The 16,056-nt window shown below is 45.8% G+C and overlaps 1 protein-coding gene across 2 annotated transcripts in view; it reads right to left on the reverse strand.

The window, feature by feature from the left end:
* Positions 1-13,949, reverse strand: part of LOC139377417 (EMILIN-3-like) — a 35,099-nt gene extending 21,150 nt beyond the window's left edge. For both annotated transcript variants that reach the window (XM_071120445.1, XM_071120444.1), the window contains exon 1: positions 13,601-13,949. In XM_071120445.1, the coding sequence (XP_070976546.1) occupies positions 13,601-13,800 (200 nt within the window). In that variant the 5' untranslated portion in view covers positions 13,801-13,949. The remainder of the gene's footprint in view (positions 1-13,600) is intronic.
* Between the last annotated feature and the right edge of the window lie 2,107 nt (positions 13,950-16,056).

Below are 16,056 nucleotides of genomic sequence, written 5' to 3' on the forward strand. Positions count from 1 at the left end.
TAACGTTGCGTTATGGTAATGAGCTTAGGTCTATAAATAGAATCCCGGATCCGGGTTTGGTCGTCGCAACAGGTTAAGTTAATACTTTGTAGCGCCACCTTTTGCTGCGATTACAGCTGTAAATCGCTTGGGGTATGTCTCTATCAGTTTTGCACATCGAGAGACTGAAATTTTTTCCCATTCCTCCTTGCAAAACAGCTCGAGCTCAGTGAGGTTGGATGGAGAGCATTTGTGAACAGCAGTTTTCAGTTCTTTCCACAGATTCTCGATTGGATTCAGGTCTGGACTTTGACTTGGCCATTCTAACACCTGGATATGTTTATTTTTGAACCATTCCATTGTAGATTTTGATTTATGTTTTGGATCATTGTCTTGTTGGAAGACAAATCTCCGTCCCAGTCTCAGGTCTTTTGCAGACTCCATCAGGTTTTCTTCCAGAATGGTCCTGTATTTGGCTCCATCCATCTTCCCATCAATTTTAACCATCTTCCCTGTCCCTGCTGAAGAAAAGCAGGCCCAAACCATGATGCTGCCACCACCATGTTTGACAGTGGGGATGGTGTGTTCAGCTGTGTTGCTTTTACGCCAAACATAACGTTTTGCATTGTTGCCAAAAAGTTCAATTTTGGTTTCATCTGACCAGAGCACCTTCTCCCACATGTTTGGTGTGTCTCCCAGGTGGCTTGTGGCAAACTTTAAACAACACTTTTTATGGATATCTTTAAGAAATGGCTTTCTTCTTGCCACTCTTCCATAAAGGCCAGATTTGTGCAATATACAACTGATTGTTGTCTTATGGACAGAGTCTCCCACCTCAGCTGTAGATCTCTGCAGTTCATCCAGAGTGATCATGGGCCTCTTGGCTGCATCTCTGATCAGTCTTCTCCTTGTATGAGCTGAAAGTTTAGAGGGACGGCCAGGTCTTGGTAGATTTGCAGTGGTCTGATACTCCTTCCATTTCAATATTATCGCTTGCACAGTGCTCCTTGGGATGTTTAAAGCTTGGGAAATATTTTTGTATCCAAATCCGGCTTTAAACTTCTTCACAACAGTATCTCGGACCTGCCTGGTGTGTTCCTTGTTCTTCATGATGCTCTCTGCGCTTTTGACGGACCTCTGAGACTATCACAGTGCAGGTGCATTCATACGGAGACTTGATTACACACAGGTGGATTGTATTTATCATCATTAGTCATTTAGGTCAACATTGGATCATTCAGAGATCCTCACTGAACTTCTGGAGAGAGTTTGCTGCACTGAAAGTAAAGGGGCTGAATAATTTTGCACGCCCAATTTTTCAGTTTTTGATTTGTTAAAAAAGTTTGAAATATCCAATAAATGTCGTTCCACTTCATGATTGTGTCCCACTTGTTGTTGATTCTTCACCAAAAAATACATTTTTACATCTTTGTTTGAAGCCTGAAATGTGGCAAAAGGTCGCAAAGTTCAAGGGGGCCGAAAACTTTTGCAAGGCACTGTAAGTTGGTGATTGAAGATATCCCTCTAGTGGTGTGGGGCTGTGCTTAGGCAAAGTGGGTGGGGTTATATCCTTCCTGTTTGGCCCTGTCCGGTGGTGTCATCGGATGGGGCCACAGTGTCTCCTGACCACTCCTGTCTCAGCCTCCAGTATTTATGCTGCAGTAGTTTATGTGTCGGGGGGGGGGGGGGGCTAGGGTCAGTTTGTTATATCTGGAGTACTTCTCCTGTCCTATCCGGTGTCCTGTGTGAATTTAAGTATGCTCTCTCTTTCTGTCTTTCATTCTCTCTCTCAGAGGACCTGAGCCCTAGGACCATGCCTCAGGACTACCAGGCATGATGACTCCTTGCTGTCCACAGTCCACCTGGCCGTGCTGCTGCTCCAGTTTCAACTGTTCTGCCTGTGATTATTATTATTTGACCATGCTGGTCATTAATGAACATTTGAACATCTTGGCCATGTTCTGTTATAATCTCCACCTGGCACAGCCAGAAGAGGACTGGCCACCCCACATAGCCTGGTTCCTCTCTAGGTTTCTTCCTAGGTTTTGGCCTTTCTATGGAGTTTTTCCTAGCCAACGTGCTTCAACACCTGTATTGCTTGCTGTTTGGGGTTTTAGGCTGGGTTTCTGTACAGCACTTTGAGATATCAGCTGATGTATGAAGGGCTATATAAATACATTTGATTTTATTTTAATTTGATTTGAATAGTACCCAAGTATAAACAACATGGGACCACTCAGCTGTGTTAACGCTCAGGAAGGAGACGCGTTCTGTCTCCTAGAGATGAACGTACTTTGGTGGGAAAAGTGCAAATCAGTCCCAGAACAACAGCAAATGGCCTTATGAAGATGCTGGAGGAAACGGGTACAAAAGTATTTATATCCACAGTAAAACGAGTCCTATATCGACATAACCGGGGGACTAAAATCGTACTTTTTGGAGAAATGTCCTCTGGTCTGTTGAAACAAAAATATAACTGTTTGGCCATTATGACCATCATTATGTTAGGAGGAAAAAGGAGGATCCTTGCAAGCTGAAGAACACCATCCTAACCGTGAAGCACTGGGGTGGCAGCATCATGTTGTGGGGGTTCTTTGCTGCAGGAGGGACTGGTGCACTTCACAAAATAGATGGCACCATGAGGGAGGAAAATTATGTGGATATGTTGAAGGCATCCGTCTAGAAGTTGAAGCTTGGTCGCAAAATGGTCTTCCAAATGGATAATGACCCCAAGCACACATCCAAAGTTGTGGCAAAAAGGCTTAAGGACAACAAAGTCAAGATATTGGAGTGGCCATCACAAAGACCTGACCTCAATCCTATAGAAAATTTGTGGGCAGAACTGTAAAAGCGTAGGCGAGCAAGGAGGCCTACAAACCTGACTCAGTTACACCAGCTCTGTCAGGAGGAATGGGCCAAAATTCACCCAACTTATTGTGGGAAGCTTGTGTAAGGCTACATGAAACATTTGACCCATGTTAAACAATTTAAAGGCAATGCTATCAAATACTAATTGAGCTTCTGACCCACTGGGAATGTGATGAAGGAAATAAAATCTGAAATAAATCATTCTCTCTACTATTATTCTGACATTTCACATTCTTAAAATAAAGTGGTGATCCAAACTGACCTAAAACAGGGATTTTTTACTGGGATTAAATGTCAGGAATTGTGAAAAACTGAGTTCAAATGTATTTGACTGAGGGGTATGCAACTTCCGACTTCAACTGCACATACCAATAAAAAGAGACTAGCCTGCTGGCCTTACTGAGTCGATAGGAACAATAGACTGAGCTATTTAGGAGGGATATCACACCTGGCACAAATTATTGTCTAGTTCTGTTTTTCCTGCTGAGGGGTGCCCTATATCTGCGCCCAGAGGGGATTAGTTCAAAGTCTGGGTACAGGGGGAGGCTTGGGTCTAAAATTATTTTGTGAGATCTTTAAAGATCTCACCCAGGCCTGTCTGTTTGACTCCGACAACATCCAAATGTGCAGGATTGGAGTGAAAAACACAACCTTTCACCAATACTCCCCCTGTAGCCCTCTGTGGTTTGTGTAAATCACATGCAGTTTAGTTGTAGCCATTGTGATCATTGTCTTCCTTGTCACTAACAATGAGGAGTGGGCACATTCCCTCCCAGTCAGCACAGGGCAAAACGTCTGTTGAATCACATGTTCCATTGCAACAATACTGAAAAAACGAACAAGAAAAAAACACCAACAGACCCACAGCTGAAGACTTGACAGAGAATGCTGTGATCTGTTAATTCTATGTAGTGATTTCTAGGCTATATATTTTGTTACCTAGCTTTGTACAAGTGTGTTATCATCTTAGTTGTGTTTGTATGTGTTATAAATTCCAGATAATCACACACATACACATGTTTTGTTCTATTCTTGCGGGAGCAAGGAATAGGAGGTCCGTGGGGCGATGCACAATTGGCCTAGCGTCGTCCGGGTAGGGATGTCCTTGTCTCATCGCGCACCAGCGACTCCTGTGGCGGGCCGGGCGCAGTGCGCGCTAACCAAGGTTGCTAGGTGCACAGTGTTTCCTCCGACACATTGGTGCGGCTGGCTTCCGGGTTGGATGCGCGCTGTGTTAAGAAGCAGTGCGGCTTGGTTGGGTTTCAACCTTCGTCTCTCCCGAGCCCGTACGGGAGTTGTAGCGATGAGACAAGATAGATACTACAACAATTGGATACCACGAAATTGAGGAGAAAAATAAAATAAAATAAAAAACATATAGGAATTTAATTCCTGTAACAGCAAAGGAGCTAAATAAATAAATAAATACCAGTATGGGGATGAGGTAGGTAGGTAGATAGGTGGGCTGTTTACAGATGGGCTATGTACAGGTGCAGCGATCTGTGAGCTGCTCTGACAGCTGGTGCTTAAAGCTAGTGAGGGAGATGTGAGTCTTCAGAGTTCAGAGATTTTTGCAATTCGTTCCAGTCATGGGCAGCAGAGAACTGGAAGGAAAGACGACGGAGGAATTGGCTTTGGGGATGACCAGTGAGATATACCTGCTGGAGTGCGTGCTATGAGTGGGTGCTGCTATGGTGACCAGTAAGCTGAGATAAGACGGGGCTTTACCTAGCAGAGACTTGTAGATAACCTGTAGCCAGTGGGTTTGGCGACGAGTATGAAGAGAGAGCATACAGGTCGCAATGGTGGGTAGTGTATGGGGCTTTGGTGACAAAACGGATGGCACTGTGATAGACTGCACCCAGTTTGTTTAGTAGAGTGTTGGAGGCTATTTTATAGATGACATCACCGAAGTCGAGGATCGGTAGGATGGTCAGTTTTACGAGGGTATGTTTGGCAGCATGAGTGAAGGATGCTTTGTTGCGATATAGGAAGCCGATTCTAGATTTAATTTGGGATTGGAGATTCTTAATGTGAGTCTGGAAGGAGAGTTTACAGTCTAACCAGACACCCAGTTATTTGTAGTTGTCCACGTATTCTAAGTCAGAGCCGTCCAGAGTAGTGATGCTGGACGGACGAGCAGGTGCGGGCAGTGATCAATTGAAAAGCATGCATTTAGTTTTACTTGTGTTTAAGAGCAGTTGGAGGCCATGGAAGGAGAGTTGTATGGCATTGAAGCTCGTCTGGAGGTTAGTTAACACAGTGCCCAAGGAGGGGCCAGAAGTATACAGAATGGTGTCGTCTGGATCAGAGAATCACCAGCAGCAAGAGCAACATCATTGATGTATACAGAAAAGAGAGTTGGCCCGAGAATTGAACCCTGTGGCACACCCATAGAGACTGTCAGAGGTCCGAACAACAGGCCCTCCGATTTGACACACTGAACTCTATCAGAGAAGTAGTTGGTAAACCAGGCGAGGCAATCATTTGAGAATCCAAGGCTGTCGAGTCTGCCAATAAGAATGTTGTGGGTGAGATGGATAGATAGGGAGGAAGGGGGAGGTTGAGGGTGAGACGGAGGGATATGGAGGAAGGGCGAGGTTGAGAGTGAGATGGTGGGGGAGATTAAGGGGAGATGAAGGGGGAGGTTGAGGGTGAGATGGAGGTATAGGGAGGAAGGGGGAGTTTGAGATGGAGGGATATGGAGGAAGGGCGAGGTTGAGGGTGAGATGGAGGGGGTGGGGGAGTTTAAGGGTGAGATGGAAGAGGAGGTTGAGAGAGGGAGGAAGGGGGAGGTTGAGGGTGAGATCGAGTGATGGGGAGAAGGAGAGGTTGAGGGGAGAGAGTGACTGAGGAAAGGGAGAGAGGGTGTGTGAGATATAGTGAGCAATGGTATGGTGAGTATATAGTGTAGGTGAGGGTCGGGATGAAAACTGTTAAGTCAGACCCTCTCTCTGAGGGAATTAAAATTAGGAGAAGTAAGGGTGAGGTGGGTAAAACAGGGGGTAAAGGCTAAGTTGGGCTGGGTCAGGGTTAGTCTCCCTGCTGAATTAGGGTAATGAGGGGTGAGGAGGGAGGGGGGAGGGTAAAGACTAAATTGGGCTGGATCAGGGTCTGTCTGCTGGGACTGGTAGAGGAAAGGGTTTGTCTCCCTGGTGAATTAGGGTAATGAGGGGTGGGGAGGGAGGAGGGTGGGTAAAGACTAAATTGGGCTGGGTCAGGGTCTGTCTGCTGCGGCTGGTAGAAGAAAGCAGCAGGTAGCTGGGCTGCTGTCCAGAGTGGTACAGCTCTCAGGGGAAGCCAAGCAACAGAAAAGGACAGAACGGAAAACCCCCAGGGCCAAACAACAAGCTGCCATGTGAAACTCTTTCTCTACAATGCAGAACATCGCAATGTTCTTCACAGTCATCACAGCAATGTTCTTCACAGTCCCATCTTTCAGCATCACTCCTATCAATTCCTATGTTCTTCTTGTATGTAATAATTGAATTGCAATGACAATCCTTTTAAGTTTTATGATCAAATGAGGAAAAGGGAGAAAAACCCCAGATCCAGCTACTGTATGTTATCACTTGAGTAAGTATTTGGTGGTGACCAGAAAATATTAAAAGCTTTACTAGCATTAGAGCACAAAGAATGTAGCCACATTCTGGCCCCTTACTGTAGATCTAATGTACAGTTGAATTACTCTGAGGCTGGAATTCAGTCAAATTTACCACAGTCATAACTTCATTGACAAACTTAAGTCACACACACACACTTCCCACTGGGCACAAAATAGTTGAATCAGCGTCGTTTCAGCGTAATGTTCAACGTATTGTGATGTGGAATCTACGTGGAAAATACATTGGAGTTAAAAAAAGTAATCAAAATAATATGCTGTTTTGAGGGTGACATTTCAACCACAGGATTATGTCATCATAGTAACCAAATTTCAACATAGACAAACCTATAAAATACACTGAATATACAAAATTTTAAGGACACCTACTCTTTCCATGACATAGACTGACAAGGTGAATTCAGGTGAAAGCTATTATCACTACCTGACCAAAACCCCAGATAAACCTCCGGTAGTAGTTGGCAAACCCTATGAACTGCTGCACCTCCTTTACCGTGGTGGGAGTCGGCCAATTAAGCATGGCTGCAATGCGGTCACTCTTGATCTCCACCCATGAGGTGGAAATGCGGTAACCTAGGAAGGAGAAGGACTGCTGGAAGAACAGGCATTTCTCAGCCTTGACATACAGGTCATGCTCCAACAGGCCGACCAAGTATTCTGCGCACCAGGGGCACATGAAAGCCATCTTCCACTCGTCTCCCTCCCGGATACGCACCAGGTTGTAAGCGCGCACCAGGTTGTAAGCGCTCGTGAGATCTAGTTTGGTGAAGAAGCGCGCCACGTGCATTGACTCAATCGCTGTGGCTATGAGCGGTAGCGGGTAACTATACCTCACAGTGATCTGGTTCAGACCTCGATAGTCAATACACAGGCGCAGACCTCCCTCTTTCTTCTTCACAAAAAAGAAACTTGAGGAGGCGGGTGAAGTGGAGGACCAAATGTACCCATGAGGCAGGGATTTGGAGACATATGTTTCCATAGCCGCCATCTACGCCTGTGAGAGGGGATACACGTGACTCCTGGGAAGTGCAGCGTCTACCAGGAGCTCTATCGCACAATCACCCCGTTGATGGGGTGGTAATTGAGAGCCAAATCTGCATATTCAGGGTGAATGCGCATGATGGAGACCTGGTCTGGACTTTCCACCGTAGTAGCACCAACGGAAACCCCTAAACACCTCCCCGAGCACTCTCACGACCACCCCGTGAGAGCCCTATGTTGCCAAGAAACAGTGGGGTTATGACAAGACGACCAAGGTAGGCCTAGCACCACAGGAAATGCAGGAGAGTCAATAAGGAAGAGACTAATTCTCTCCTTGTGACCTCTGCGTCACCATGCCCAGAGGAGCGGTGGCCTCCCTAATCAACCCTGCCTCCAATGGTCGATTATCTAAGGCGTCAACGGGAAAAGGCACAGCCACGGGAACAATGGGGATCCCTAAACTTTGGGCGAACAATCTATCTATAAAATTCCCATCCGCGCCTGAATCGACGAGCACCTTTTGCTGGGAATGCGGGGAAAACTCAGGAAAAGTGACATACAAAAACATATGTGCAACAGAGGGCTCTGGGTGAGAATGGTGCCGACTCAATTGCCTGCTGCCTCGATACCCAGAGGAACCAACCCAGCACCGACCGGCAGTGTGACCTCTGCGGCCACAGATGGTGCACGAGCTGGAACCCCCTCCGGTCTCCCTGTGCACCGCCCCTCCCAGTTCCATGGGTATCAGAGAGGGGTGCGGGGGGATGGAATCAACAGACCTCGATCTGGACGTCCGCGGGTAGCCAGCAGGTTATCCAGCCGGATGGACAGGTCCACCAGCTGGTCAAATGTGAGGGTGGTGTCCACTGCAGGCCAACTCCCGACAGACATCCTTGCGCAGACTGCAGCGATAATGGTCAATCAGGGCCCTGTCGCTTCATCCCGCGCCGGCAGCCAGGGTCTGAAACTCCAAGGCAAACTCCTGGGCGCTCCTTGTCCCCTGCCTCAGATGGAAGAGGCGTTCACCCACCGCTCTACCCACGCACAGGTGGTCGAAGACTGCCCAGAAACGGCTGATGAACTCCTCAAACTGGTCCAATGCAGCATCTCCCTCTCTCCACACGGTGTTGGCCCACTCCAGGGCTTTCCCGGTGAGGCACGAGATGAGGGCCGACACCCTCTCACGGCCCGAAGGAGCTGGGTGGATGGTTGCCAAGTCTAGCTGCAACAGGATCTCCTGGCTGTTCGCAGCCGTCCCATCGTATTCCTGGGGAAGGGAGAGACGAATCCCACTGGGACCAGGAGAAGGAGGCGAGTGTAGTGGAGACTCCAGTTGTGCTGGTGGAGGCACTGGTAGAACTCCCTGTCTCTCCCAGTTTACCTTTGTCTGGACTACGTGGTCCATGGCGGTGACAAGATGGTGGAGCATTGCTGCGTGCTCCTGGACGTGCTCCTCCACCCCTATACCCGGGGTACCTGCTCCTGCTGACTCCATAAGTTTGGTCCGGAATTCTGGGGTGCATACAGGCGGCAAAGAAGTCATGCGCAGGAGAGCAAAAACTGTGTTACAACGGTGCAGTTTAATAATAAAAATCCCCATAAACAGAATAATAAATACAATGGGTACAGAACCCTCCGTCGCCACCAGATTAACGTGCACAAGCACTTATAATAAACAATTCCAGACAAGGACATGGGGGGGAACAGAGGGTGCAATGACGGAATTGAAACCAGGTGTGTGGGAAGACAAGACAAAATAAATGGAAAATGAAAAGTGGATCGACCACCGAACGTCGCCCGAACAAGGAGATGAACCAACTTCGGCGGAAGTCGTGACAATGTCACCACTTAAATCTACTTCAATCAGTGTAGATGAAGGGGAGGAGACAGGTTAAAGAAGGATTTTTAAGCCTTGAGAAAATTGAGACATGGATTGTGTATTCTGAGGGTGAATATGCAAGAAAATAGGATTTAAATGCTTTTGAACTGGGTAGTAGTAGGTGCTACGCACACCGGTTTGTGTAATGAACTGCAATGGGTTTTTAACACTCAGCAGTTTCCCATGTGTGTCCTTTGGTCCACCACCCAAAGGACATCCAGCCAACTTGACACAACTGAAGGAAGCATTGGAGTCAACATGGGCCAGCAACCCTGTGGAACGCTTTCGACATCTTGTAGAGTCCATGCCCTGACAAACTAAGGCTGTTCTGAAGACAAGGGGGGGTGTATCTATTGTTTGGTCAGATCTTCAGCATTATATCCACTATTAGAAAAAAATACAATAGGCTGGGCAGCAACGCCTAGTGGAGAATCAAATCTATCTACAGCTACCCTTTGGTCTCCCATGTTGTAATCTCATCGATCAACGTCTCAGCCAAACCCAATTATCGACGTTTGAAATTACATAGTTTGCCCGGTGGGTTGTTATTTTGTCACAAGCCTCAAGCCTGACATTGAGGAGATCCTGCCTGGTAGTAGTAAGGTTTTAACCTACCCAAAATACAATCAGTGGCCAGTTTATTAGTTACACCCATCTAGTACCTGGTCAAACCTCCCTTTGCCTCCAGAACAGCGTAAATTCTTCTGGGCATGAAAACATTGCTCAATTGGAATGAAGGGACCTAACGTGTGCCAGGAAAACATACCCCACACCATTACACCACCACTACCAGCCTATACTGTTGGCACCTGACAGGATGGGGCCATGGACTTATGTTGCTTACGCCAAATCCTGACTCTGCATGACGTAACAGGAACCGGCAATGTTTTTCCAATCCTAAATTGTTCAGTGTTGGTGATTGCGTACCCACTGGAGCCGCTACTTCTTGTATTTAGCTGATAGGAGTGGAACCCAGAGTGGTCATCTGCTCCAATAGCCCATCCGTGAAAGGACCAACGAGTTATGCATTCCGAGATGCTGTTCTGCACACCACTGTTATATTCCTGTTGGTGGTCAGAAAGCCTGTTAGTTTGCACGATTCTTGCCATTCTCCTTTGACCTCTCATCAACGAGGTGTTTTCGACCCACAGGACTGCCGCTGAATGAATGTTTTTTGTTTGTCGCAGCATTCTCTGTAAAACAGAGCATTTTTGCAAATTTAAATAAAAATAACCTTTACATAGGTATTCAGACCCTTTGCTATGAGACACAAAATTGAGCTCATTTGCATCCTGTTCCCATCGATCATCCTTGAGATGTTCCTACAACTTGATTGGAGTCCACCTGTGGTAAATTCAGTTGATTGGACATGATTTGGAAATGTCTATATAAGGTCACACAGTTGACAGTGCATGTTAGAGCAGAAACCAAGCCGTGAGATTGAAGGAATTGTCTGTAGAGCTCTGAGACAAGCTTGTGTCGAGGCACAGATCTGGGGAAGGGTACCAAAACGTTTCTGCAGCATTGAAGGTCCCCAAGAACACAGTGGCCTCCATCATTCTTAAGTGGAAGAAGTTTTGAACCACAGAGCGTCTTCCTAGAGCTGTTCACCCGGCCAAACTGAGCAATCAGAGGAGAAGGGCCTTGGGCAGGGAGGTGGCCGCGAAGACGATGGTCACACTGACAGAGCACCATAGTTTCACTGTGGAGATGGGAGAACCTTCCAGAAGGACAACCATCTCTGCAGCAGTACACCAATCTGTCCATTATGGTAGAGAGGACAGACGGAACCCACTCCTCAGTAAAAGGCCCATGACAGCGCACTTGGAGTTTGCCAAAAGGCAGCTAAAGACTCGCAGACCATGCAAAACATGATTCTCTGGTCTGATGAAACCAATATTGAACTCTTTGGCCTCAATGCCATTCGTTACATCTGGAGGAAACCTGGCACCATCCCTACGATGAAGCATGGTGGTGGCAGTATCATGCTTTGGGGATGTTTTTCAGCGGCAGGGACTGGCAGACCAGTCACGGTTGAAGGAAAGATGAAAGGAGCAAAATACAGAGAGATTCTGAAAACCTGCTCCAGAGCACTTAGGGCCTCAGACTGCGACGAAGGTTTACCTTTCAACAAACCAACAACCCTATGCACACAGCCAAGACAATGAGGAGTGGCTTCAGGAGAGGTCTCTGAATGTCTTTGAGTGGCCCAGCAAGAGACAGACCTGAACCCATTCGAAAATAGCTGTGCAGCGACGCTACCCATCCAACCTGACAGAGCTTGAGAGGATATGCAGAGAAGAATGGGAGAAACTCCCCAAATACAGGTGTGCCAAACTTGCAGCATCATACCCAAGAAGACTCAAGGCTGTAATCGCTGCCAAAGGTGCTTCAACAAAGTACTGAGTAAAGAATCTGAATACTTAAGTAAATTTAGTATTTCAGTTTTTTATTTGTAATACATTGGCAAAAATGTCTAAAAACCTGCTTTTTCTTTGTCATTATGTGGTGTTGTGTGTAGATTGATGAGGGCAAAAAAAACTACAACTTTTTTTTCTTTTTTTCTCAACAACATTTATTCCCTGAATTTAGCATCTCTTGTTTTCAATCTTGTTTTGATCTTCATGTTTATTATTATTAAACTCACCTTCTGCACCTGCTTCCTGACTCCCTGTGTATATTTTACAGTTATAGCTTAATGTTAGCTTGCTAACGTTGAACCTAGTTAGCTCTGTAGCTACCTGCAGATTAATACTAAATCTATGACAATGTTTGTATTGGTAGTAGTGTGAGTTGGGATTAAGCCGGCTCATCGTTTAGCTACATGCCTAAACAAAAAACTCTTCACTTCACCAGATGATTACATGACACATCAAGTTAGCCAGGTGTGTCTGCGAGTGATTACGGCCATCTATTGTATTTCATGAACATGTGTACATGTCTAGGGGTGGTTATAGCATTTCCTTCACATGACTTATCAATTTAGACAAGCATGTTGGGCATGTGTCATCTAATAATTATAAAATATTTATACAATATTTTTATTTGGACACTTTATATCTTTGACATGTACCGTGTACACCTTCTGTATCCTGTGCATGAGTCAAATCAACATAGCTATTTTTTGATAATGTGTGCTTACCAGAGACAGTAATGTGATAAACAACATGACGTGCACCATTGTCAGATTAGGATATAGGCCAAGGATTGGGTATTTTTACCTGGAGTTATTCCTTATTGTAAGCTACTACTTTTACCACTTTTAGTCTTGACGTGAATCCTTAAAGTGCTGGTTTGGGGCTAAGGCTTATGAGGGTCTGAACGATGCTGAATGGGTGTAGATAAAGAAGAGCTCTCCAGTAGGTGTACCAAAACATTCAAGGGCCAGAAAAACGAGACCTCGTGTTGGCAGGCTCCTCATTCTTTAAACAGACAGCTGTGACTGCTGTAACTCATGGACATTATAAACATGGAAATATCTGTAGCATATACGCATGGAGCAAAGTGAAAGACACAATGGTTCTTACATCAGTGAGACTGCTATTGTGACCCAGGAATCTAACTATGGGTTAGGAAGTCCTGTGGGGGGAGGTGGTTGTTTCTTTGTTCACGTGTACTTGTCTAAACGTTAACAATAAAAACCATTTGATCACAAAAAATAAGGGTTTGATTGAATTGATAATTACTACACGACTAAAACAGAATCAGAAAGCAACAAGCCCTGGTACTAGTTTAGCATTCCTAGTTCTGCCTTTAATTGAGCCCCCCCTCTATATACACATACACACACAAAAAGGCATGCACGCACACACACACACTGGCACACACAGAGCTCAAAAGATCAATACCCCGGTCATCAGCTCAGCCCTCCACTGTACAATAAACCTTATAACCTTATCTTTGTCTCCATAATGCAGCATGTCATTGTTTCTCCATAATGTTAATCCTCAGTCACAGATGGTTTTAAATGTGAACCGTAGAGAAAGGCTGACAGTGTGTGAGAGAGAGTCAATTCAGACAGTGTTATTGGAGCGATATGTTAACCATACTATTATTATCCATTCGTAATGTGTTGCTCAAGTGAAAACACAGCTGGAGGTGGGTTCCCCTGTAGTATTGTAAATGGCTTTGCATAAGATGGAAATCAATGGATATCCCTATTGCCATGTAAATCACTTTGAGCACTTGGCGAGGTGCTGTATGAATCCAAGTCATTACAAAGTATTCCTTGTACAGGTGAGGCTAGAGACAGTTTCAGGAGGTGCACTTACTTGTGTCGGCCCAAGGGTTTGCCCGGGGTGTAGTGTGAGTTGACTCCAGACTTGTACAGGTTGTATCTGTTGCCATGGCCTCCTCCATAGAGCGGGTTCCCATGGCCTGTTCCATAGAAGGTTCCTTTGGCGTCCACCAGTGACAGCAACAGTCCTAGAATAAAGGGCTGCAAAGCGGCTTGAGGCAACCTGGACCTCATTTTCTCTTCTGGGTGGCTTCCAAAATAACCCGTGGAAAAGCACCAAAAAAGGAGGACAAAGATGAACAACTGATGGACCGATTGAGAACCAAAGGAGATGCATAAAAAACAGTCAAGCTGTGTGTTAGGATCCTGGTGCCTCGAGTGTTTTTGTCTGGTCTTCAGTCAGCCCTGAGGGAAACCTGTAGACGCATACATCTGCAGAGTCCACAGCATCCTGACCCGTCCTGCACCTCTTCTCTTCTGTTTTCTTCAACACACACTCTCTCAGACAACTGCCAGCGACAGGCAGAGCAGAAGGAAAACTAGAGAAGGAGAAGGGAAGAGGGAAAGAGGGAGGGAGAAAGCACAACCAAAGGTAAAGTAAAGGAGAGAGAGAGATAGAGATGGTGTCTAGGAATGCCACATATCTATATACACATGCAAGTGTGTGTGTGAAAGGGGGGACGTTTCTGACTCAGCTTCTTCCGTCTTCTGTGCTCTGTGTGTATATGAGGGTGTGTGTGTGGAGCAGCGTGCTCTACTACTGACTATGAGGGGGCAGGCTGACAGGCAGTAGCCATTTGTATATCCCCTGTCCCTCCCCAGGCCCTACCCCTATCCTTAGCCCTGCCCTGAAATGCTACCCAGCCCAGACACAGGGGAACAACCCCATACTTTCTCTCAAATTCAGATAAGCTTTATTAGCATGAATGGCAAGGCCACTGTTGCTAAAGCTATATGACATCAACAATAACAGTAAAAAATGAATAATACAATTGGTGATTAGAGAAAGGGGAATATATATATATATATATATATATATATATATATATATATATATATATATATAGTACCAGTCCACATTTTGGACACACCTACTCAATCAAGGGTTTTTCCTTTTCCATTTTTGTACATTGTGAACAATAGTGAAGACATCGGAACTATGAAATAACAGATATGGAATCATGTAATAACCAAAAAAGCGTTAAACAAATCCAAATATATTTTATATTTGAGATTCTTCAAAGTAGCAAATCTTTGTGTCAGGTTTCAGGTAAGACCCAAGTGCAGACTGTGTTGAAGTAACAATGTTTATTGCAACAACATGGGCAGGCAAACGACAGGTCAAGGCAGGCAGTAGTGGAGCCAAGGTACAGGACAGCAGGCAGGCTCGGAGTAAGTACAGGCAAGGGTCAAAACCAAGAGGATGAGAAAAAGAGAGACTGGGGAAAAGCAGCAGCTGAGACAAACCGCTGGTAGACTTGCACAAACAAGATGAACTGGCAGCAGACAGAAAAAACAGGTATAAATACCCAGGAGATAAGTGGGGGAGATGGGCGACACCTGGAGGGGGGTGGAGACAAGCACAAGGACAGGTGTAACAGATCAGGGTGTGACACTTGCCTTGATGACAGCTTTACACACTCTTGGCATTCTCTCAACCAGCTTCATGAGGAATGCTTTTCCAACTGTCTTGTAGGAGTTCCCACATATGCTGAGCACTTGTTGGCTGCTTTTCATTCACTCTGCGGTCCAACCTATCCCAAACCATCTCAATTGGGTTCAGGTCGGGTGACTGCCTAGTTAAATAAAGGTTACTTTTATACATGTATTTTTTATTGTGGAGGCTAGGGCATCTGATGGAGCATCTCTCTCCTTCTTGGTCAAACGGCCCTTACAGCCTGGAGGTGTGTTGGGTTATTATCCTGTTCAAATCAAATGATAGTCCCACTAAGCGCAAACCAGATGGGATGGTGTATCGCTGCAGAATGCTGTGGTAGCCATGCTGGTTAAGTGCGCCTTGAAATCTAAATTAATCATTGACAGTGTTACCAGCAAAGCAACCCAACTCCATCACACCTCCTCCTCCGTCCTTCACGGTGGGAACCACACATGCAGAGATCATCCGTTCACCTATTTTGCATCTCACAAAGACACAGCGGTTGGAACCAAAAATATAAACATTTACCTCATCAGACCAAAGGACAGATTTCCACCGGTCTAATGTCCATTGCTCGTGTTTCTTGGCCCAAGAAAGTCTCTTCTTGTCATTGTTGTCCTTCAGTAGTGGTTTCTTTGCAGCAATTCGACCATGAAGGCCTGATTCACACAGTCTCCTCTGAACAGTTGATGTTGAGATGTGTCTGCTATTTGAACTCTGTGAAGCATTGGGCTGCAATCTGAGGTGCAGTAACTCTAATGAACTTATCCTCAGAGGTAACTCTGGGTCTTCCTTTCATGTGGCGGCCCTCATGAGAGCCAGTTTCATCACAA

Source organism: Oncorhynchus clarkii, chromosome 20, assembly GCF_045791955.1.
Source record: "Oncorhynchus clarkii lewisi isolate Uvic-CL-2024 chromosome 20, UVic_Ocla_1.0, whole genome shotgun sequence".
Taxonomy (NCBI): domain Eukaryota; kingdom Metazoa; phylum Chordata; class Actinopteri; order Salmoniformes; family Salmonidae; genus Oncorhynchus; species Oncorhynchus clarkii.